Source organism: Cololabis saira, chromosome 2 (genome assembly GCF_033807715.1).
Source record: "Cololabis saira isolate AMF1-May2022 chromosome 2, fColSai1.1, whole genome shotgun sequence".
NCBI classification, from domain to species: Eukaryota; Metazoa; Chordata; class Actinopteri; order Beloniformes; family Belonidae; genus Cololabis; species Cololabis saira.
Window position 1 is genome coordinate 25,999,329 of NC_084588.1, and position 26,561 is coordinate 26,025,889.

Here is a 26,561-nt window from a genome sequence, read left to right on the forward strand (position 1 = left end):
AATTTTGAGTAGAAATATATTCATATCTATGACTTTAATTACATTTGTTGATGCATTGAGCACATTTCATGTAAAAATTTTTTGCATTTTACAATACTTGAAATGAAAGACTTGTGATTTTCACACTGTTGCACAATTTCCTTTCCTTGACAACCGTCAGGGTGAAGCTTTCACAGCCGTGTGCAGCTCATGGAAAACAACTTAGAGATAGCCTATGCCCCTCAAAGGCCACAGCAAGAAGCGATGGCACTGACCTGAATTCAGCATCTGCAATAAGGCTTTTCAAAGATCATAACACTTAAAAGGCTGGCTGTTATAATGAGTGACAACTCCAGAGGATGCTCTTAGGTGACATCACCTTGTCTCTCCGACATGGTATTGTTATGCGCATATGGTGTTAACTCCCTTTAGGCGCAAAGCAGTGGGAAGAGCACAGATGATGGAAATCGCTTTGTGCCACCAAGTAATGAAGTCGTGAGATATGACGATGACTTTGCACGCTACGAAGGCCAATCAAAGGAAACACTGGTGAGACACAGAGTCTGTCACTAAAAACCTCAATAGTTCTGTCATAATTATTGTGACAGGTTGCAGTGCACTGCAGTGATTAGACGAGGATGTAAGACTGCATTGTTACCCCAAATGTGCCCACTCAACTCCACAACCATTAGCGCCAATAGCGATTTGAGGGCTGTCAGTGTGCAGATCAGACTGCCATCTGCTACCGACAGGAACATGTCTGGTTCCACAAATCACTGAGGAAAACTTCACTTGAGGTCTTTTTTTCCTTTAAGGATCTGAAATGAATGATCTTATGAAAGTTAATTCAGAAAATGTACTTATTACAAAATATTAGCTATGATATTACCATTATTAGATTAAAGGGTTGACTCTCGTAATTTATTTTATATGATGGCAGAAGCTACAGGCTAGTAAACGCTAAAAAACCTCTCCTGCTGCTCATTACACAGATAGACCAATCCTCCCTGTGGCTTTGTGGCTTTGTTTTGTTAAGTTAATTTTGTATACAAGGAAGATAATACCATTACTTTTTGCGTGTGTACTAACGTGTAGGAAAACTGTATATCTTCCCAACAAACTTAAATGATACCAGAATTATTCTTGCACTGTACAGTACGTTTCATTTTCATTTGAACTGTAAGATCTTCAAGTAAGACTCAAGCCAATAAAAAGACGTCATATGTTTGCATATATATGCATTTATTTTAGATGCTTGTCCTCACAAGACCTCCCCAATTCATGATAACATAAAAGCAAAAAAAAAAAAAGATGACGATGATGGTGATGAACAAGCTCTCCTGTAATGTTTTGCCAAATGGACCTTTGCAGAATGAAGTTGCGTTTCTTTAAGCATGAAGGTGATCTGACCTTAGCCAAGTAGTTTTAGTTGTCTAAACATAGCCACATCTTAATCAGAAGGGCACTGGAGCAGAAAAAGCTCATATGGGTCTCAGTGGAAGGTGCTAACAGATGCCCTACATTATTACTCTGCCAAAATGAGACCCGAGGTTTCGAATAGATGCGCACACTTTGTCTGTTTGTCTGTTGGCAAGATGAAGCAAAAACAACAAAGTTGAATTCCATGAAACTTGAAGAGGTGGAGTAAATAATAGAATAACCATTTGACTTTTGCCGTGGATTTAAATTATTGTCTTGAGAACTGAGAATTACGGTTTGGCCCTATGTGTGACATGCCTTTTAAAATTCCTTTTCGTTTTTTAAACATGCTACCGCGGCAACTGTCCAAAACGTGTATGTACACAATTTTATTGCTGAATGAGTTCTTGAACTTATGATTTTTCTTTTCTTTTCACTTCCCTTGCTGAGGAAGTATATTTGTGTGTCTTGTTTATATCAAATATGATGGAGCAGCATCACAAATATGCGCAAATATAATTTCAATATTTCTGCAGCGAAGAGATTAGGGCTGCAGCTACCGAATATTTTGGTGATCGATTATTCTATGAAATATTCCATCGATTATTCGGATAAAACTTAGGGTGCTTTCACACCTGTGGCCCGTTTGTTTTGTTCCGATTCAGTGGCTAAATCGATACAGTTGTTTCGTTTCTCGTTTGTGGAGTTTGTGTTCACAAGGCAAACGTCTGTACCGTTTCAAAGCTGATAACAAATGCCATGCGCGAACCAGCTGCTCTCTGATTGGTCAAATGAACGCGGAAGGAGTTTCCTCTTCCCGGGATAAACAACACGCCCCTTTCAGCGCAGACCGCAGCCGCCAGCTTTAGGCTGATTTATGGTTCCACGTTACACCAATGCAGAGCCTACGGCGTAGGCACTGCGTCGATTTAACGCGGAACCATAAATCAGGCTTTATCCATTCATTTATGTGCACTCGGCGCAGAGTGGAGCTCGGCGGCGGACGAGAGGCCGTCTGCCGCAGGGTTTGCGCTGCACAAACCCTGCCCGAATTGAACATTGTTTAATTTCACCGTGCTGCGCTGGGACAACATCTCGGCACGTCCAATAGGAGAGAATGGGGTGGAGGCTGCGCCGACTCTTCTCCTTCAACCGCGGTCGCACATACACAATGAATGGAGTTGTATCGGTTGCGGTGTGGATTATGTTCTCACTACAAATAAAAAAAATGAACCGTTTCAGGTCTCGAATGGAATCGGGCCGAGACCACCTCGATCTGGGCTCGCTTGTTTTGTGCTGTTTCAGAGCGCGATTGCTGTGTTCACATACACCAAACGTTCCGATCTTTAGGGGGAAACGCTCCCTGTTCCGGAACAACTGCTCCAAACGGGACAGGTGTGAAAGCACCCTTACTTTTTCTTTATTAAAGCCCAATTATAAATATACAATAGAAAACAAGACAGATTACTTGATTAAAAACAACCAATTTGTTTCTTTTATGAAAATAATTGACATTTATTTACATATTATGCAAACTAGTAAACTGTTTGTTAAATTTTCCAATAAAAATTAAAAAAAATATTTTAAACTTAACATTTTTTTAAACATTAATAAAACTATTTTTTTCTAAGTATCAAAAATAAAAAAAATATTCTTAAACACTGGATTTAAATTGTACAACTTCACCTTCAGAACTAATACGTTTAAATAAAAATGCTTGGCTGTGGACCGGGACTTGGAACAAGAGTCTTATACCATGTGGACCACTTCATTTTTAATTTGAAATAATTCCACACCTACGACATCTTCTTTCTCTTCCTCTTATTACTTTCACTTTGCTGTGTTTTCTCATTGGCACTGTCACTGATGTCCCAGGCCGGCGCTGTGCAGTTAAACTGTTCACACACGTTACGAAAAGCGCAACGCCGTCTTCTTCAGCTTCATAAGAGACACATGCGTGTTAGCACGTTGTGTCACATTAAAAAGAACCCGTGCGAAATGTGAAGTTTAAATTTATTTTTTATTTAAACAAGGCTTCGAGGCAGAGGAAATTCCTCAATCATTTTTTGTAATCGAGTTACTCCAGTTGCTCGAGGAATCATTGCAGCCCTAGAAGAGATACAATATGAGCATGTCCATTCATCTGTCAGTTTGTTAGCAAGATTAAGTAAAGCCTACAACATCAAATGTTCATGAAATGCTGCAAATATTCTAATGTTTGTGTAGAGTTGGATTACTTATGTTAAAATATATATATATTTTTTTTAAATCACCTTGAGGAAGAATCTTTTTAGTAGTCTTGTTACAATCCAAAACACGGGCATATGATGAAAAAGAAATACCTTTAGGAATTGAGAGAGCAGATAAAATAAACAAGTGGGTAAACTCTGGGAAAAATATGAGGGCTTTAGTACATGCATATACAGACAGTTGTCAGTGAAAATAAAAGAGTAGATAGCACTTTGTACTTTCACTAGTCATGCCTCTCCTCTGTTCTTCCCCCTGAGCCTTCATCTCCCTTTACATGTGAGATGTAAGATGTAGCTGAGACAATTCCAGAGAGCCCCAAACTAAAACCAGTTGCTGTCAAATCGATGAATGCCTGAGACTGACAGAGTAATCCACATGTGAGCAGCTGTGCCTCAATGAACCAACACAGAGGTACTTGGTGGACCCCTGCGACCCCTACGAGGCAGCCCAAGTGTCTGTCTCTGCAGCGGAGCAGGACTTGCCCGTTGATCTACCCTGACATGTACCATGTTATGCGGTATGTCTGGAGCAGGATTTGTGGCTGTTTCTTTAATCTAGCACGACAAGTGCAAACACATTAAAAGCCAAGCACGCACTCTAAGATGACTAGGCACAGTGCACCCTGAGCTAGTCATCATCTCTGGTGGGTACAAGATCCTCATACAGTACATTATTATCCATCTGGCGTGGGTGCCTCCTGGATTAAAGAATAGCACTCACACTCCATCCATCTGATTCTAAAGGTTTGCTGGCCAGCCTGAATGTCAGGGGCAAACAAGTCTCTCGTGGTTTCAGGACAAATGTCACAACACCGGTGCAGACAGCTTTCTCTAAGTGCTTGTTAAACAAAGATGTGATGCCATACACTTTAAATCCAAGTTTCTGAAAAAGTCTGGAGTGTGAGGTAATAAAGTCAGATGATGTGACATATTTTCACTGGTGCATAAGACAGATGGATGAGAAGTAGTACTTTCATGTTCAAACCTCATGGATATTTTCTTCAATTTCTGTTTTCCATCCTTTATTTAGTTCAAAATGTCTTCCCACGCTGTATCCTTTAGTTTCAATGAGACAGTATACAGTATACTGTAGTGAGGGATGCCTCTACCTTTTTCTTTATATCCCTTTCATATCATTTTCGTGTATTCCAGACCACATGCTGTCTGTCTCCCCCCCCCGAACATTCTGCAGTTCACCACAGATCGAAATCTTTTAATTAAAAACGACATCTTTGGTGCAGCACATTTCCCAATGACGTGCCAACCTTTTTGAGCCAGTTGCCATCTGCCATCGCAGCACTGTGGATGACGCCTTATCCCAGCAAGCTGTGTGAGCTGTGAGCCAGCAAGTGGGAAGGAGGCAGAAAGAGGAGGGTGGGAGCCAGAGTGGGATCGCAAAAGAGAGAGAGATAGTTCTTACTGGAACATCTGTATGACTGGGTCTCCGCTAACAAACATGGTTGGACCATGCTCTCTTATGTCACTTAATCTGCTCTGAAGAAAATCTGATGTTCATTTTTTTTCTACAATCCATTATCTGGTAGTGGAAATGTATTCCTCTTCAATACAGAATGCACAAGTATATAGATCGCGTAAATACTGCTCTGCGTTTTTACATTGAGGTATATTGTGCCTTCCAATAGGAGTAACATCTCTTTAAGCCATATTAATCTCTTCTTACAGAACAGATTTGTTCAAACACAAGTCATGACATATATAATCTATGTGTTTGTTGATAGAGACATGACTAAACTTCTTGAATTAAATTTTTTATTGAAGTGAAGCATTTCTGAATGTCTTTTAGGGGACATTAATCTTTGAATAAGCAGAAAATGTCTATGAAATGTTTAAAACATTTACAATGTAGTGTTAGGAATCCTTAGGCCTGTCGTCTTATCAAAGTTTAAATGATATCCATATTTATTTTCCACTATCTTTAAGAAATAAACAGAAAAATATAAGAACTTGGCTTTACGTCTACGGTTATTAATATTGTTAAAAATATCACAGGTGACAGGTACAGTTGAATCACAGAGGCGAATCTGTGTTTGGTTCTGAGAGAGATCCCACCAAATATTCACATTTGCTCTTACTTTGACTTGTAAAATGACAAAGTTACAAAATATGAAGCAAAGCACCAACACCGGTTGCCAGTATTGGTGTTATTTTGGTTCACCTCTGTTGTCAAACCAAACCTTTCTCAAGAACCTGCTCTAATTACAAGAACAGATATGCATATGACCTCCCTCGCTAGTAAACAATATTCTGGAGAGTTTATTTCTGAGGACGTGATAAGGTCCCAATAAGGTGGACTCAGTAAAAGTCCACCAAAATAACTTTGTTGTAGGGCTGGGGGGGGGGGGGGGGGGGGGGTTGATTTGCTATATATTAAATTAATTACACTCTACAGCCTGTCAAACGGTGGCGGTGAGTATTTTTCGGGGAGAGAGAGAGAGAGAGAGACGTCTGGCGAGTGGATGCTGTTTTTGCGGCAGGTGCGCCTTCAGTTGAAAAACAATTATTAGATTAAAACATTTAAATTCTTATATGGTCATATTGTCAAACCGGACGGGGCAAGTTGGCTTACCGTTTTCAGGTGATGCGTTGTGTTTGATGTGGAGCTGTGATATCCAAACTGTTGTTTGCAAAGTTTACATTCAACTTTTTTTTTCCATTGTCTATTTTTATGAAATTCTGCCACACTGCAGATATCTTTGACATGTTAAGAGTTCAACAAATAACCGGACCTTGTCCTTCTACTTAACAATCCATCCGTCAATGGTAGGTGGGTTGGGCTCATCCAAAATAGCAAAAAAAAGGGGGTGTCCAAAGATAGACTGGTGCATGTGAAAGAGGTGTGCTCTGAAAACACCCACTTTAGAACTTGGTACTTTCTTTCTGATGAGATTAAATTAAATTAAAGAATCACCAAACAGAATTTTAGTAGAGCCAGGCAGCATGTACTAAAACTGTACTAAACTTACAGTGAACTCTCATTTCTGCACTGATAATCAACATCACTGGTTCTGTCAAGGTCAAACCAGGCTTTTCTGGGGTGCAGTTTCTAATGTATCCATTACATAAGTCCATCTGACATTTCACTGACTTTCATCAGGGCGAATGGGACCCCTTGCCACTGAACCAATGTGCCCAATTGGCCAGAAACGTTGTGGTCCAGCCCGGATCATTCTCATGACAACACATTGCAACATATCACACCAATATCAACCCCTCTGCTAGCTGGCTCTGTCAGTCAGAAGCTGCCATCTCGGTATTCTTGGGTCGTTTATCTTGGCATTGGTGTTAAATAAATGAAAGAAAAAAATCTTGAAATGTTGTTTACACTTGGGCTGCATGCAGAGTGGCCGAGCAACAGAAAGTTAGCCTCGGGCTGCTTTTTACTCTTTGGTGAGATCTGTAAGATGAAAGAGGACGCAAGGCCACAGCTGAATTGTCCATCTTCTTGCTGGACAAGAAAGTAAAGTCTTATTACAACGTATTAAGTAATATCTTATAATCTTTAATCTTATAATCAAATATCTTGTAATCAGCAGCAGTGTTGTATACCATTCCCTTTCTGACAGGCTATGTCAAATCAATCAAATAGCTGAGATATACACACATATATATACACACACACACACACACACATATCTATATATATATATATATATATATATATATATAGATATATATATATATATATCTATATATATATATATATATATATATATATATACACACACACACACACACATACACACATGTATATATATATATATATATATATATATATATATATATATATATAATAAAATAAAATAAAGTGGCTATATATATTATTTAACTGTGCAGATCAATGGTAGGCCTAACAATAATATATATATATATATATATATATATATTTATATATATATATATATATATATATATATATATATATATATATATATATATAAATACAAGCCAGAGCAGTCTGTTCAGTCAGTGTATGGATGTCCTAAAAATTGTGTGTTATAATACAGATTGCCTGATGAAATTAAACTTGTTTCAGCTCTATGAAGGTTAGGAGACAGAAGTCAGGGTTTGTGGAGCATAACCTGCTCTCAACCATATTACGTTCACAGCATAAATTACCATGGTAACAGACTCTGAACACAAGGTACCACAGTTGCTGAAATAGCCTTAAATTAAACCTCTTTCTCAGGGTTAAGTCACCTCATGCTGTGAAACAAAAGACTGTGGGTTTCCTTTATTTCCCGTTTAACATACTGAGCGTTTCCATGAAGCCTGCTCTCTGAAACAGGCCCCCTGCTCTTTTCTTTTTTGTAGGAACAACATGATTTTCAGTTAGGTATCATAAATTGCTTTTGAAAGTGCTTTGAATGGGTAGGGCAAAAAATGACTAAAAAGAAAGTAGTGGAGCTGCTTACAGCTTCAGCAAAACCACAATACATTGCAGGTGGCGCTAGGACATTGCAGAAAAAGAACGTAGCACCCCATCACAGGAGACATTTTTCTTTTTCAAGTTTCAGTTATATTGGTCATTGTGGCGTTTATTTTTTGTCGTTATTTTTCTTTTTATCTTTTGGAAACTAGCTTTATAAACAGTAATCTATGAAGAGTAGTGCTTGTTCTGTCTTTCAGTTATGAAGCTAATAATCGATGAACAGTAGTGAGTTGTCCCCTGCACTAACTCGCACAGTAGCAACAAGTGGAAGATGTAACGTGCACATTTGAAGAATATATAACACTGTTCTGAACTGAACATACATTTACACATAGTACCGACTATGCTTAAATTCAATGCAGTAAAAACATTATCCTTCACATTTTCCGTGTCACCTTACTTTAGGCTGGTGTGTCAGAGGCACACTAATATATGGAAATAGTTTCATTTAAAAAGAAAAGACAGACAACAAAGGAGAAATAAAAACACTGAAACCACACGAAGGTAATGATATTGCTCACTAGTCAGACATATCTGTCAGAGCAAGAATCTTGATAAATGAGTGTATAATGAGATATAAATGCTACTATATAAGCTATCAGGGAAAACTAATCCCTCTGTGCAAAGCATATCCTGCTTGCCTCCATCATCATGACTAGATGTGCACACAGGATGAGGTCAGCTTCCCATGTGAGTGCAGAGTGAATGATAAGTGCTCTAAATGCCTCAACTTTTAACCGTTCAAAAGGTCTAAATCCCTCCAATCTTTTCTGAGCAGGTCTTAATATGGCTCCACTGTGTTTCCACTGTGTTTTAAGTACATTCAGGATAAAACTCTTACTGGTCATCATAAACTGTAAGCCAGAGAGATTCTCCTCTTAATCCAGGATTGAGGTCCAGGAAACTGTTCAGTGCAAGGCGAGTGGAATCCCATTTAACGGAGTGATATCTCTCCTGCTTCCCTGCATGCAGAGCTGTCCGTCGGTAGTAATTATGCATGGCTCATCATTGTCAGTGCATTGTCTAGTATTCAAGCATCAAGGAGAATTGAAACAACAGATGGTTAAAAGCAGCCTAAATAGAAAATGTACATCCTTTGAGTTAAAGAGTTTCATGATTCATTTGACTACATGAGATGAAGTCTTAATGATGACTTGTTAGATTGTGGTTGCTTCTACATTACATCTTTCTCAATTGGCAGATTGCTGTTTTTTTTCCACTCCACAACAAAACACATAAGAGGAATGAGGCATAACCACGTGAAAAACAGGAGCTGATTACTTGAAAATGCTCCGAGGGAAGATATGAGTGGTGCAAGCTGTTTGCACGATAAATTGGTTGGAACATGAAAAGAAAAAAGAAAAAAGCAAAGAACACAGGTAAAGGGATGGATTGGCACACGTGGGCTACTGAGAGAGCTGCAGGCGATTAAAAAAATGTTTTGTAGAAAGCAGCTGCCTTCTGGTATTGTTTTATGGCATGTTGTACAGTACGTACCTAAAAGTTAACTTTTCTTTTCCCTGGATAGTGAGATATCCATTGGGTTTTTGCGAGGTAACGTACAGGTGATGACAGCCGACTGCTCACTAATTTGCCTCCAACAAGTTAGCGTGCTCTCTGACCAGCAAATCAGACTTTAAACGTTGCTGTGTGAAAGCAGCTTTTCCCAGCTGGGCCGTGTGCAGCAGGAAACATCTCAATATACACTGCACACAGTGTTGGGGTAAAGTACTTTTTTCCTCAAGTAAGGCAATAACCAACCATACGGAAGTTCTAAATGGTCTAAAACTATGCAACGTTTGATGCTAATGTTAGTTAAAGGGAAAGTTCGGTTTTTTACAACCCGGAACTTATTTCTGGCATTTTTTATGGTTGTATACTCACCCAGAGGTGTTTGGTGTCATTTGGAGTCCTTCGGAAGATATTAGGAGTTTTTTGCGAGTCTCTTCTCCATATAATGGTAGCGCATAGGGCAGTCGCGGGACACAGACGATGCAGCATCTAAATAACACATGATTGCCGCGAAACTCTTCATTTCTTTTATGAATCACTAGATCTGCTTCCAGGACCTGTTGTAACATTGTGGCGCTGTCTGTGTAATAAATAAAATAAATAAATCAGTTTGTAAACAAGACCTCTGAACTCATGACGTCATCTCTGTGCGCGCGTCCCAGACACAGCTCTGTGTACAGCTGGAGTTCGCTACTGTTAGTTTACTGTTAGTTATTTGAAACATGTCTGAATATTTGTCAAATTCTGAGGTTGTGGACGACGACTTTGAATATGATGGACGTCCTTACCGTTTTGAGCCACAGTATACGGCTGAAGAGCTCACTGAACGGAGGACAGAGTGCGCGCACAGAGATGACGTCATGAGTTCAGAGGTCTTTTTTATTTATTTATTTATTTTATTTATTACACAGACAGCGCCACAATGTTACAACAGGTCCTGGAAGCAGATCTAGTGATTCATAAAAGAAATGAAGAGTTTCGCGGCAATCATGTGTTATTTAGACGCTGCAACGTCTGTGTCCCGCGAGTGCCCCCGTTCACTACCGTTATATGGAGAAGAGGCTCGCAAAAAACTCCTAATATCTTCCGAAGGACTCCAAATGACACCAAACACCTCTGGGTGAGTATACGACCATAAAAAATGCCAGAAATAAGGTCCAGGTTGTAAAAAAACGAACTTTCCCTTTAACTCGAAACTAAATATGTTTTTCCTTCATAAGTAATATGACAGCAATCTGTCTAAGTACAAACTTTGGCATGTGGACTTTCTGTAAAAAGGTTGGAGGTTTCAGATTTATTCATATTAATTCAAAAAGTTTATTTATTACTTTTCTAGGTGACGTGAAACTGGCAAACTATGATCTTTTGCTAAGCTTAATAGTTTTGATGTATAAAACTAACAAACTAAACAAAAAAAACCCAACAACATTTAGAATAAATCAGTCATTTTGATTTCAATCATTTTTGTCAGAATACGTAAAGCCAAACACTATCCTTGAGGTCATTATCGAGTGCAAAACAACAACAGTCATTTGTTTACAGCTGCCTTTGACAAAATTATTTAAATCATTCTGAATTAAATTTTAAACCATGTTAATGTAGTACTACACTGTAACTCTACCATTTATAAAACTTTTTTATCTCACTGCACTGAAACTCACGAGATTTCTTTTTCATGTTTTCATTATGTACATCACCTTGTGTTTTTTTGTTGCTGAAATGTGCTGTACACATAAACTTGCCTTGCCTTTACTATTCAAGTAGTTTTGAGTCGACTTTATTTCTTTAAATACATATTGGAATGCTAGTAAACAATACACGTCCTTTTCCCTTCTCAATAAAAGTTAGATCATATTTGTCTCAGCCTGACAGCAACGTGTCCCTCATGCTTATCAATGTCTGAATTCTTCCCCAGCTATATTTTGTCTGTGCAGTCATTTTATTTAGTCTGACTGGTTCTGTCAAGGCAGATCACATCCACTCCGTTCTAGCTTCACTACAGTGTTTACCAGTTCAGTTTAGAATTCAATTCAAAATTCTCTCTATGACATATAAAAATGGCTTGGCCCATCTTCAACCTACCAGAGCACTTCGGTCTCGGCCCGCTGGTTTACTCACACTTCCCAACGTGTTCAAGTCCAGAATGGGAGGAAGAGCTTCCCACTGCTTTCCTGTGGAACCAGGCATGTCTTAAGTCTAAACTTAGGATCTTCCTTCTTGAAAGAGCGTATGGCTGATTTTATACATGTATGAATTTTGTCATTGTTCTAACTTGCGTCTTTGAGTTGCACTTGTTTTTGAAATATGCAACAGTATATAAGTGACATTGAATTGAACTGATGATTGAATGACGAGTATCACACCATCGTTCTGCAGCTTACCACACAATAACACAGTGGTGCGTTATGTCTGAATAATTGTGATTTGACTTCTTTTTAAACAGTTACCAAGTTGGTTCGGCACACTGTTTTAAAACCTTTGTTTTTCACCAAAACAAGGAAGTTATTGGCAGTAAACTTAAAGCTATGGACGTTTGTCTAAGTAAGTTTGCCACTTGTTAATGTGCGTGTCAACCACAGCAAAGCAGATCATTAACTTTCGATTGACATTGACTTTGTTGTGCCAGGACATCAGTTAAACACATTACTAAGTATCACAATGTAATCACGTTTGGGCTATTTTGTTTCCACCATCACTTTCCTTGTGATTTGCGATGATACATTTCTGACGACAGTAATAGTAAAAAAATAACTTTTTTTTACCCCTTCTCCCATGAACTATACATAAATATGAATACACTGTACACATTTATACCATGCTTACGCGGAAGAACTCTTTGACTATGTGGAGATGTAAGTGGTTTTCTGTTACCGAACACAGAGGCTTGCTCTAAGGTCAAGGTGATTTGTCAAGTCAAGTAACTTTTCACCCCAATTTCACTGGTCGTTCACCAGCCTGACAGACTGCAGGGATGCTACAGAGCTTCCTGGCACCACTTCATAATTGATGAGGAAGTGTTGATTATGGGACTCGATCCAGAGCGCTGGTGTCTTTCAGGCCTTGCACAGATTGTACTGAGGGGGCCCTATTTACCGTAGTTCACATGAACCAGCTCCATGAAGACCGACTTGTTGAAGGCTAGCTCAGTTTTGATACATTAGGCATTATAAATATTAACAAACTCCTACATCAAGGATCTACTATGCCGCTACACTCCATCTTGGAGGCTGAGATCAGGTGACCAGAGCCTGCTCATGGTCCTTCGTAGCCGCTTTAAGATGCGAGGAGATCGCTCCTTACAGGCTGTAGCGCCGAGGCTCTGGAACGATGTCCCGCTGTCTCTACGTTTTCTGGACTCCATCAATGTTTTTAAGAGCAAACTTAAAACCCAAGCTTTTAAAAATAAGTAGTGAGAGGCTTGTTTTATGACCACCATGTTGAATTTATGTACTTTTATTCTAGGAGCTTTTATCGGTATTGTCTTGTTTTTAAATCATATTTCTACTTTTATTGTAGTGTTTTATTTGTGTTATTATTGATGTTTTATTTTTTGTGAAGCACCTTGTCACATTCCGTTGTCTGTGAAAGGTCCTATATAAATAAAATTTACTTACTTACTTTCTTACACATAATTGACGATCATTTATGACACAATATACTGTAGTAACGATGAAACAGCTAGTCATACTTACAATCAAAAACCTACAATCAGAAGGAATTGGAGGGACTGCAGTAGAAAACTGAGAATACTGCTTTGAAATTAAAAATCATTTTTTTAAAGCCATGGTTAAACAGCTCATGTATATTGCAAGTAAATTTTATATATAAAAAGTTAAATGAATCTAAACATTACCGTAGCACTGCAGTAATAGTGTTGATTGAAAAGACTTCACAGTTCGTGTTCAGGCAGCATTTTTCTTAATTATGTTGTTTTTATGAAGCAACATTTAATCAACTATCTATCCTCTTCTATGATCTGACTTTACTTAGAAGAAGTTAAGCCTCCTCCACCAAACTGATTAAAGTTCTTTATCAAGCTGCACATCTCATTTGCCCTTTCATGCTTACTTCTTCTTTTTTCTTCTTTGCTCTGCTGACAATTTGTTTCCCTCGGTGGACCCAAAGGAAGAGCGCACTTTAAGCAAGTACTGTAGCAGCCACAGATGACTTTTACCACTGCTCAAGACAGAGCAGTTTTTATGATCGATATTTGAACTTGTGTAAAGCTACAGTTGTCCAACAGGTGCGCTAAAAGACACATTGAATATGGCAGTTTTGGAAGGGACACTGTCTTCACTTATTGTAGATATTTGTGTAACTATGTTTCCCCATAAAAACACTCTTCATGACATTTTTTCATTTTTATTTTTTTCAGTGCCTGTTTAATCTCCGATATACAGATGTATTTACGTGATTCTTTTATTTTTTTTATGTTTTATGTCCATGAAAAACTGTTGCATAACATACTGTGTTTAACATGGAATGTGAAGGCTTACCAACTAAGCTTCTATAAAACATCTGTAATCTTTAGTGTTTGATAACGCTCTAAAAATGTGCTTTTTTTTAAAAAAAAGCGTTCAATCAGGTTCACAAAGTGAGTCATTTTTTATTTTTCTAACAGAAACCAATGGAAATAATTGTTTATATTAGCTGAAAAGTTCCAGACTGTTAGTAAGGAAGCTAAACTCTAAACAAAACTGGCACTGGGAGTCTAGGTGAACATATGATTTAATCTTCTCACTTTTGCAAAGCTTTGCCCTCTGTGGGCGATCCCAGTGAAAGGTACAGCAACTGTTCAAAGGATTATTCATATGAAACATGTCCCCAATGGCCCACCCACGTCTAAAGATCAAGAACATCCAAAGAATCTTTTTATGAAAGTGTTTGCTTTTAATTTTTAAGCTTTAAAAAGTGTAGAGGCAATGCCGTTTTAAAGAAACATGATGTAAAGAACGCCGTAGACAGACAGCACATGGGCATTGCATGTGCACCTAACACTGCACAAAGAAATAAATATAATAACGAGACTGACGTGATTGTTTCTTAGTATAACCCATGAGTTTCTTATGTGTGATTGCATGCAGGGCATCCTCACTCCTCACTCATCGCTTGGTTATGTATGATCAGAAGATCTTGACATATTTTAATGCAATTTAGCATAACAAGGTATTACACCTGCGGCTTGCCATTGTCTCATATTACTGGTTAAGGAAGTATAAAAAAGCATCACCAAAGCTTACATTTGGAATTTGGAGGAGTGATGGAAAAAAAAAAGAAAAGTATTTTCACTTATTTTCTGCCAGGGTTGCAATGTATAAGTAAATAAAATACAGTTTCACATTTTTACGTCAGGGTTTAGTGAAAAGTTCCTATGAAAATGTAACTAATGATAATTTAATTAATACAGACTACAAAAGACGATTTGATACCAGGTATTGATCAGGATAATATATCTACAGTACAGACCAAAAGTTTGGACACACCTTCTCATTCAATTAGTTTCCTTTCTTTTCATGACTATTGACATTGCAGATTCACACTGAAGGCATCAAAACTATTAATTAACACATGCGGAAATATGTACTTAACAAACAAGTGTAAAACACTTTATATTCTAGTTTCTTCAAAGTAGCTACCTTTTACTGCTTCGCACAGTCTTGGCATTCTCTTGATGAGCTTCAAGAGGTAGTCACCTGAAATGGTTTTCACTTCACAGGTTTGCCCTGTCAGGTTTAATAAGTGGGATTTCTTGCCTTATAAATGGGGTTGGGACCATCAGTTGTGTTGCGCAGAAGTCAGGTGGATACATAGCTGATAGTCCTACTGAATAGACTGTTAAAATTTGTATTATGGCAAAAAAAAAGAAGCTAAGTAAAGACAAATGAGTGGCCATCATTACTTTAAGAAATGAAGGTCAGTCAGTCTGAAAATATGGGAAAACTTTAAAAGTGTCCCCAGGTGCAGTTGCAAAAATCATCAAGCGCTACAAAGAAACTGGCTCACATGAAGACCGCCCCAGGAAAGGAAGAGCAAGAGCCACCTCTGCTGCGGAGGATAAGTTCATCCGAGTCACCAGCCTCAGAAATCGCAGGTTAACAGCAGCTCAGATTAGAGACCAGGGGCCTCATTTATAAAGCTTGCTTGCGCACAAAACAGGGCTTGAAAGATGCGCAAGCCACCTTCCACGCAAAGGTTGGGATTTAAAAAGAAAAAACTAACCGAAAAATCTGCGTATCTCCACGCGAACCCTGACCCTCCCGTAAGGAACATACTTAAGATATGGGGAACTGGCGACGCAGACGGTGAGGTGGTGAAATGAAGCCAGATTCATGTCATACTCTTAATAATGTCATCACATATCAGACTTATAATATAATAGCACTGATCGTGTCCCTCTGTGTTTGAAGCTCAGCGTCAGTCAGGACTCTGGTGCAGCCGCGGTGACACGCCGGGAACCTCCTCTTCACCCACCGCGACAACTGTAGAGTGACTGAGGACAGAACAAATGAGGGGCTCCGTAGAGCGTTTAAGGGGCTCTACGGAGCCCCTAAAGGGACACAGATTTTTTAAAAATATATATATAATGTTTTATGCGCGCGTGAAACCTTTACGCGTGGGCGTAAGCCTAAATTATGGTTCTGCGTTAAAACGACGCAGAGCCTACGCCGTAGGGTACGCGGCGACGCGCACCTACGCCGTAGGCTCTGCGTTGGTGTGACGCGGAACCATAAATCAGCCTTGAGCAGTACTGAGGGGAGAGGGGAGGGGAGGAGGGGGAACGGGGCTGCCGGGCCGTCTTCGCATCGTCTTCGCACAGGGTGTCTTGATGATTTGCAATTACAGGCTGAGCCTACCGTTAGTTTTTAAACTGTAAAAAGTGGGGGGGGCAAATACATGATTTTGAAAAGTGGGGGGAACATGTCCCAGTGGAAATTGCGCCGTGGCACTCACGGGCAGCAACGGCGTGCTGCCACTCACTTGCTTTATTTTATACTATTTATATACTTTTTCTACTTTGACTGTGACCACCAAATAATGTGGTTTTCCTGTCCTCCACCTCATCAACAACATCTCGATCTCAGTCTCCGTGAAATTTAGTGGCACTGTTGCCCAAACAGGCTGCAGGAAGCCGCTGCGCATGCTCAGCAGGCTCATTCATATGCAAATACTACTTTGCATTGCCCATTTATGGTATGAAGGGCGTGTAGAGGGCGGGATATGAGGCGTATTCACCTGCGCAACCTTCCAGCTGGACTGTGATTTATAAAGCGAACATTGCGTGCAAGTGTGCGTGCACGCGGTTTTATAAATCTGGATTTTTTTTTGCGCCCGCCATTTTCGGCTTTTGGGTTTACGTGCACTTTTAGTATGAATCCTACGCACTCTTTTATAAATGAGGCCCCAGGTCAATGCCAGTCAGAGTTTTAGCAGTACACACATCTCTAGAACAACTGTTCAGAGGAGACTGTGTGAATCAGGCCTTCATGGTAGAATAGCTGCTATAACCACTGCCAAGGACAGGCATCAAGCAGAAGAGACTTGTTTGAGCTAAAGAACACAAGGATTGGACATTAGGCCAGCGGAAATTCGTCATAGTTTTGATGCCTTCAGTGTGAATCTACAATTTTCATAGGTCATGAAATTAAAGACAACTCTTTGAATGAGAAGGTGTGTCCAAACTTTTTGTCTGCACTGTATATTGATGTTTGATGCCATTGGATTGTTTATCTTTTAATTGATTTAGATCAGTGTAGATCAAAGGATCATTACACCCTACCACTGCTACATTTTCCACATTTCTTTGTTTCTCAAATAAAAGTCTTACGCGCTGTTTGATTAAAATCTGCACATCAAAAGCAAATTTTAGTGAAAAATCTGGATTTGTGTTCAAATACATAAAAATGAATTATGTTAATCAGGAGCAGTCTCACTTCAGAAACAAGCTTTTATATCCATGTATTTGTTTATTTGATACCTTGTTCATAATGAAAGACATCTGTTGAAGTCCATCAATTAATCCTGCATGCTGATTAATTATTCTACAATCCAGCATTGCAGAGGAGAATCTCCATCAACTCCTTTACAGTGAATTCAAATCTAGTTATGATGCAACTTGATGAATTTTATGAACAGCACACAAATACTGGTAAACCAAGAAACCAAACTCACCTTTGCAACCCTGTTGGCCACCTCCCGGCCAACCATTAGTCCTTGCACAAACGTTCGTGCGGCAATGAAGGCCCTGGTGACCTGTGCCTTCAGCTTCCGGGGCACGTCTCCAAAGGGCTTTAGCTGATCTGTGTATTTACTGACGCACTCCAGGTAGTCGTCTGTGAAGTGGTACTGGGAGTTAAGCAACTGGAACATGCGCTCCAGCAGCCTGGACCAGAAGTCATTCAACATCTCCTCCAGGTTGACATTGCCTCCTGTGTAGTAGCGCTTTAGCTCAGTGAACAGGTCCTGGAACACCTCAGAGTTCTGCATGTACAGCTTCCCGTACGTCCTTGTGAACATGCTGTTGAGCGATTTCTCAGAGTTGTCCAGAAGCTCCAAGAAAAACTCTAGACGAATTGATGGTTGGGGGGAAAAGAGAGAAAGATCGTAAAGACATGCTTAGGGTCATTATACAGATATTTACTTTTCATACAGAGTAAACCAAAGAAAAGGAAGCACAAGTATCAATTCAAAGGAATGCTGTTGCAACAACTTTGATTTACTTGCTCATTTTCTGCCCCAGTCCACAGTCTCAAAGTACAGCAGCCAACAAAAGGCTCTTGATTATGTGAGGAAAGTCAGTGCACAGCATTAATAATTTAATAGCAGAAATAATGGGGCACAAGAACCATGAATGATTAATGGAAAGGTTCTGATTGCATACGGTAACAAAATATGCATACGTTTTAGACACAGACACTAGTACATTACACTAAACTTTATCATCCTGGGCACCTCCCATGATTCCCAGATACATTAGTTTCTCATTGAAACAATTTATTTGTCCTCTGTGGCAGGTGGTCAGTGAGTCAATGATTGAATGCCGCGTTACCCAACCATCCTTCGCTTCAAAGAGTCTGCTACAAAATTTCACTGAGATAAGGACTTCTCCTTCATATGATTGGATTACCATTGATTGTGCAATCTTGTCATCAAGGTTAGAAATTAATGTTTTTGCCCACTCACCACAGACGCAACAATACTTCAGTCTATCAGTCACTTTTTCTTTTTCTATTTTTTTGTAGAGTTGGTTTTACCAGCATCTTAAAACATAATGCAATAAACGCTGTAAGCTTCTAGCACAAAACTAAAAACTGCATGTATTATTTCATTAAACAAAAATTAAATAAACGGTCATCTTCTCCCCCCATAACATTTTCAGGCTCCTAACTGACTGCATGGCCCAACTAGTTAATTTAATTGTATTTTAAACCATAATAGCCACATGCCAAACTCAACATAAACAGGTATGTTTTGTCATACACCAACCAGTTCCGGGAGTCATCTTCATCAGAAAGTGTCAACATTCTTTTTTACTAAAAAGAAGTACTTTTAAGTTCATTGCTGCATGCCTGCCCCTTGAAACATTATTATTTATTTTTTATAATTATAAATGTATTTGATTTTTATATTGTATTATCATTTAATTATTAGGAGTATACAAAAACTGACGCATCTCTGCTTTTGTTGTTTTCTGTCTTATTTTATAACAATAAAAGTTCTGTACTGAACCTCTGCACTGGCACGGTAACCTGGGGGTAACTGTGTCTCACATCCAGGTGACACCAACAGACTCTGGATGAACTTTTTTATTTTTTGTGATACATTTTTTAATGTCCCAACTACAGCAGCTGCATGGTCAACTGAGAAACCAGATGTAGCACAAAATAAACGTGACCCTACACTGGACTGTATTTTTAAGTAATGTTGTGTAGAATAATCTATTTATTTGCACAGAAAAAGTTCAAATCCCAGATGGGAGAAAGAAATGGCTACTACTGGCTCACAAGCTGTTTAATTTTCTTTGTGAATGAAATGCGTCGGTCCACACAAGTACAACACACCCGGCTGAACAGAACATCAATACATGCTGTATGAAGTAAAGCAGTGAAACGATTAAACAAGTATTCATTTCCAAATTGTGCTGATTTAATGCAAATTTCCATTGACAGAGACATCAAAATGAAAGTAACAACACAATTAAAATGTAACTATCACTAAAGTAACCATTGCTTCTCATCATCTGTCCAAGTTTCGTTCTTTGGTGGGTATTAAATCAGTCAAAAAGAGAAAAACTGTAAAAAGAAAAAGAAAAAAAATGAATTGGCAGGGGAATGTCACTGAAGCCAAGCTAATAGGATCCCATGTTCCTGAGCTCACAAGCGTGAGTGTTGGGAAGATCTTAACACATCCAAGCACAAATGTCAAATACTCCTGCGCCCTTCGCTGTAAACAAACACACCGCAGACATTTCACGTGTCCTCCTTTGCCAAGAGAAGAGCGTCCGCAAGCGTTCCTCCTGTCTGGCTGACATTTATTTGAACAGTTAATAATAAAAATGAATGCATGATAAATGTCTGCATATGAATTTTTTTTTCGATATGATTTACTAAATCAGGGAATTATGTTACATAAACAAGGAAAACTTAAAGCAGCACAATGTAACTTTCAGCTTTTGTTGAGTTTGGCGGCTCCTTTGGACAAAAGCGGTAGTGCTTTACCAGAAAGAACGCTACATTTCCCATGAGCACCAGCGCGTACTGCCGGAAAACTCCTGTCCCCGTCGCGTGCATTTGTTTTCATAGTGAATGAACGGGACGGACTTTCAAAGCTACTTTTCTGTTTTCAGCGGTCGTTTGCAGGATGGATAGCGAAGAGGTAATGTATCTATTTTTAGCTAATCAAAATAATATGACGATGTTGAAAATCACTAAGTGACTAAGCCGTAAAAATTTGTGGTTTTTTAGTGTGGCAGGGTTCCTACCATCCACCTCAAAGTTACATAGTGCCAGTGAAGGCAATACAGACCCCTCAGACCATGACAGAGGTTCATTAAACCTGTTGTAAGTTGATGTACCATCACAATGACTCTGGAAATATTATATTAAGGTGGAAAAGTTACATAGTGCTGCTTTAAAAAAAACAAAATGCTTATAAAGCAAATGCAATGAAAAGTAATTCATTTTCACTTTATTCTAACACTATTGTCTATTCAGTTCATTTTTATTTTTGCAATTGTACAATAATAAATAACTCCAAATCTGTAAATCCTCAGGGCTGTGTGAACTATTTGTGGAGTCTGGAAAAGGTAATGTTTAAATTACTAGTCATACCAAGAGGAATAACTTCTTCTGCAGCTATGCTGAAGAGTAGGACTGAATAGTTTCTAACTGAGACTAAAACCCTTAAGCTGAGCAACAGTCTAGCTCAAAAATGTTAAACTACTATTGTGAGTTCCTGAATGTACCATGTTGCATCTCTGCATATCCTTTGCGTGACTTTTACACTTCTCCCAAAACTGGGAGGGAAGAGTCATTCATCTCAACATGTGCCCTTCCATCCAGATTTTTGTCACTCATTAGTCACTTGTTTGTTCTGCAAGTCCAGTCTCTTTTCTTTCTTCTGAAATTGAATAAACATATAACAGCTCATAGACCAATGTGCATCCACTTGTACTGCTTTCTTTGCAGCTGAGTGACCTGCCATTACACTAACATTTGTTTAACTATGAAGAGCCTGCAGGGGAGTTTTCATTCCATTTTTCCAATTAGATTTGAGTAGAAGACATGTAAGCCCCTGTGTACTGAACATGCTATATGGTGTCTGAGTTACCATTTAAAGTGTTTCTTAAGATAGAGAGTGAATATTGTGAATTAAGAACAAGATCACATTATAATTATATTTATAATAGTGAGCTATAAAAGTGTGATCTAATGTTACTGTATTTCAAAACATCTCAGATATAAATATATTGTGAAAACTAGTGTGCATTATGTTTTAGAATAGAAAAAAATGACAGTTTTAAGATGTTAGCATATAGTTTATAAAATCCAATAATTCCATGAAAAAATATTATAACCTAAAAAGCAAAGAACTCAAGTATAAGTTTTATAGGTTAGTGGTGCAAAGCAGTGACATGAGCAGTCAGCGGTAGTGCTCACTTTGTTCTGCTGCCAGGTAAAATACCTGACTTGTACGAAAGTAGGTACCATAGCTGCTGCTGCTGCTGCTGCTGCTACTACTACTACTACTGTCATGTACCAGACGCTTTTATCCAAAGTGACTTACATCTGAGAGAACAACACAAGCACAAAGTCACATAGGAGGGTACAGATGGATCAGTGCTGGTCAGACTGCTGGGAGTCCAGTTGGACACAGGTGCTGCCATGCCTTGTCATAAGTGCATGCAGCTTACTCAGTGCTGAGTCCTGCAAAGAGCTGGATCTTCTAACTACCGGTAATTCTGATGAGCAGAGAAGTTTACTAGATGCAGAAATGCTCCTTAAAAAGCTGAGTCTTTAACTTGCTCTTAAAAGTAGGTACAGACCCTGTGGATCAGAGTTTGGTAGGTCAGTCCACCATCGGGGAACGATGGAGGAGAAGAGTCTAGCTACTGATTTCACGCCACGTTGTGGTGGAAGCACCAGGCGTCTTTCACTGGCTAAGCGGAGATGTCGAGAGGGACTGTAGCTCTGGATCAAGTAGTGAAGGTAGGCAGGAGTCGTTTGGGTAAGTGGTAAGCCAAAAGCAGAGCTTTAAACTTGATGCGCGCTGCATCTGGAAGCCATTGCAGAGAGATTAGCAGTGTAGTGACATGAGCTCTCTTGGGTTGGTTGAACACCAGACGTGCTGCTGCATTCTGGATCATCTACAGAAGTTTAACTGAGCATGGAGGGAGGCCGACCAACAAGGTATTACAGTAGTCAATGTGTGACATGACTAGAGCCTGAACCAAGAGCTGTGTCGTATGTTCTGCCAGGTAGGGTCTGATTTTCCTGATGTTGTAAAGAGTGAATCGGCAAGACCGGGAAACCGAGGCAACGTGCTCCTTAAAGGTCAGCTGGCTGTCTAACATGACACCAAGATTCCTAGCAGAAAATGTGGGCACAAGTGTGGTGGAATCCAGCTGCATGCTTATCTGAGGAGACAATAAGCTCAGTCTTGGACAGATTTAGCTGAAGGTGACAGTCCTTCATGCAAGCAGAGATTTCAGAAAGACGGGCCGATATTTGCATTGAGACGGCCGTGTCGCCGGCTTGATAAAATAAAGTAAGAAGTTCTTACATTGGACGAAGTGCAAATCAGTGGTGATTGACACCAGCTAAAAGCGTTCACTGTGGCGATAATTACATGAAAATGCATCGATATCAATACCGGAAAATGATAGATCTCTAATAAGGCATTGGAGATTACTGTTCCCAGCTGTCCATTTTGGCACCAGGGACACACGAGCTGATTGATCCTGCTGGGAGTGGCAGGCAGCAACTGCTCCATACGCCACTGGACCAGCTTTTAAATACAGTGTTCTTCCCTTAATTAATTGTATTTACACAATGTTTCCATTTAAATTAATCACGGACAATCTTTCCTATTATTTCTTTCGGGATGATTAAATAAAAGGCCTTAAAATTATACACTTCAGCTTGTAAGTGGCAGGAGGCTTTAGGTGAATTTGATTGAATTATCTTCACTCTGCTCAAAACAAATCAAAATTCAGCAAATAAAATCTGTTTAAAATTATGCAATTTAATAGAAGCGTTTTTGGAACTAAAGACTAAACCATGCTTGTTGAAATAAATTTATTTGAAAAACTGTTGGTGGTTTGTTTAATTTCAAGCCCTGTTATCTGTTTCAAATAGGAGTGAAGAGCTTGCCAACTCATGAAGTCTGAATTGCTCTCTGCTGGCCAAACTACACACTTTGCCAAGGAATTATCACTGAGAGCTGTTGACCTTGGATAACTGTTGGCCGCCTGGTTTCAGGGCGTTATTACTTGGAAACATGTCAATCGGTGGATGTATGCTTAATGAAAATAAACAAGACCAACTATTCAGGGACTTATATATACTAACTATAATAAAATTAAGCATAATATTTAAAAATGTAAATATAAAAAAAGAAAAGAACAAAGCTGAACTAGGTCAAATGTTCTTCACAAGATTTCTAGCTAAATTTTAGATCATCCTCTTAAGATCATGTATAAATGTAACTGCAACATTCCTTCTTCTTTAATATAATGTCCTATTCATGTAATATACATTATTATTTCAAAGGGAAACAGAGACAAATAAGTACGAAGAAACTGTTGCCAATTAGAGCTTTACAGAAACCATAAGTGAGGACGCACTTGGTCATTTTTGCACTTCACACAAATATACGGTTTTCATACCAATGAAGTAGGAAAACTGCATGAAGTAATTCTAAGTGTGACAAATCCATTTTCTCTGAGCCCTGGGAAGTGCTCCTTTGATATCTGCCCTAATTACTGTAAATAATTATTATGATTAATAAAGGTGACCTTTCTGTTCCTCTCATAATAGCACCATATCCACAAAAGAAAAACATGCACTCCCTCATTAATTTTACTTCACACTACTTGAAAGTTGCTCAGTTGCCCAGCTTTTATCGCCTAAAGCAACGGAATCTCTCTCTCTTTTTTTTTTAATAGTGGTAATTAAGAGTAAATTTCAATTAATGGTCCTAGAGTCTTGAATGGCCATAGGCGTGGTTATTGTGTCAAACAAATACGTTTTTTTTTAATTTTAACCTGGTGACATTTAGAATTCTGAAATATGTCAAAGAGGCATATGTCAGTGTAATGGCCAGAGGACATATATGCCACTGTTAGTTTTATAAGTACATTGATAAAACTTAGCCTAGTATAATTTTTAAACATCAGACATTAAAAAAAAATGCACAGCATCTTTGCCTACAAAACTTTGAGGACTTACATCTACCCAGCTTCATGTTTCTTACTGATCAAAACTTTTCAATCTCTCTGACAGCTGTATTGATTTAACTCGGGGACAGTTTATTTTTAAGTGCTTATGGGGCAGATTTTGGTAACAGCGTTATTTGAATGAACAACTTGAACAGCAAGGATTGAGTATCTGTCTCATCCGCTTTTCAAGACTGAACTGCAGCAGGATTGTCGGCTATCAAATTGCTGCAAATGGTACCATTTCTTGTGAGTATTTTCTTTATGCAGAAACACAAAGCTGGACCGACTTCATTGGATGTAATGTAACCAAGGGAGAAAATAAGAAATGTGACAGCTATGTGTTAAAAACACAGACTAAAAACAGTCCCACCCATCTCAAGTAAGTGTTTAAAATTTCTCTAACTACAGTATTACCACTTACGGCCTCCTTTGCATCCATGAGAACATGGCTGCAGGACGCTGTTGTCACAAGGTAACTGTGGGTTCTAGATACCAACTAGTCAAGACAACCCAAGGTCATTTTGATGTATTAGATCCAAATGTTATTTTCCTGTTCTTCAGTTAATGACCACATAGAGCTCCAGTGAAAAGTGTGAACATAACTACTCATTTAGAACGAGGGATTAGATTTCCCTAAAGTTTTGACTTGTGACCCCAGCCGCACGCGTCTCTTGTATTCGTTGATGATCCAAAAATATTAAAACAACTGTCAAACATGAGAAAACAATCTAGATCCAGAACATGAGCAAATGTATGATGCCTGACTGTCTCTCCGAGAATTATGTAAGGTATTCGAAAACTTTAAATGTTTTTTACATCAGAGGCATGCTCCCTCTCTGTTGTGTTTGCACTGCAGGTATCGGGGTCTATTGTAAAACTCCTTGTATAGAGTCATTTTTCAAGTCATACTTCACAACGGGAGCTTTCCCAACGTGAAGCAAATCATCTTTTCCTTACAGTGGTCAAGATTCTGGATTATTGGATATATATGTATCTATAATTTTGTATTAAAAAATAAATAAATCAATAAATCAATAAATAAATAAATAAATAAATATATATATATATATATATATATATATATATATATATATATATATATATATATATATATATATATATATATATATATATATATAAATAAATATTTAAGATGTTAGAAACACCTGCATGTTTTTTTTAACACAAAAACACACAAAAATTCATGCAATGACACTCATGTAAAGCACTTCTTAATTCTATGTCCTGCATAAGAACTGAAACAAAACACAGCGGCATGGACCAACAGAAAGGTCTGGGATTCAAATACTGTGTGGACTATATGTGATGGAATAAGTGCGATGTGATTTAGACTTGTGTATTACCTGTAAAATGTAGTTATCGGCAATGTGAAAGCAACCAAAGACAAATGGGCTTGAAGGTATATGGTCCTTCAGGAAGCTCCCCAGCCTGCGCAACCTTTACAAAGTTTACAAAGATTTTCATCCAACCATTTTCTGTTTCTAACCCGAGCCTGTGTCTCCGGATAAACAGTACATAGCACAAATTCTCAGACCTCCCTCTCCCCAGACAACATGACAATCCCAAACCAACTCAGAAGATGAATCTCTCCAGGTATCCCTGTGTCTGCCCTAAGGCCTTCCGGGTTAAGCGTCCACAACACTTCCCCCAGAAGGCATCTGGAAGGCATCCCGACCACATGCCCAGTCACCCGTAACTCTTTTGATGTGGAGAAGAAGCAACTTTCTCTAGCTGTATTCAATTTTATGTGTAGGTGGAGAGCATTAAAGTGGGGTCGGCATCTGCTGTTGGGACAGTTCATGTCATATAACTGAAGTGCAAATCTACAAAAAGCCCTTCCTCTTTGATTGCAAGGCTCACAAACCAATGCCCTCCATTTGTTTCTTTTTTTTAACACTCTCTATACCTGTATCCAGTCTGTACCATTTCTCTATATCCCCATCATTCTGTTCTCTTGCATTTGGGATATTTGTGATCAAATTTTTTTCCAAAAAGA

The 26,561-nt window shown here is 38.8% G+C and overlaps 1 protein-coding gene across 2 annotated transcripts in view; it reads right to left on the reverse strand.

Annotated features, from left to right (window-relative positions):
• gpc6a (glypican 6a) overlaps positions 1–26,561 on the reverse strand; it is a 164,211-nt gene that overhangs the window by 62,768 nt on the left and 74,882 nt on the right. For both annotated transcript variants that reach the window (XM_061710025.1, XM_061710017.1), the window contains exon 3: positions 17,779–18,170. In XM_061710025.1, the coding sequence (XP_061566009.1) occupies positions 17,779–18,170 (392 nt within the window). The remainder of the gene's footprint in view (positions 1–17,778; positions 18,171–26,561) is intronic.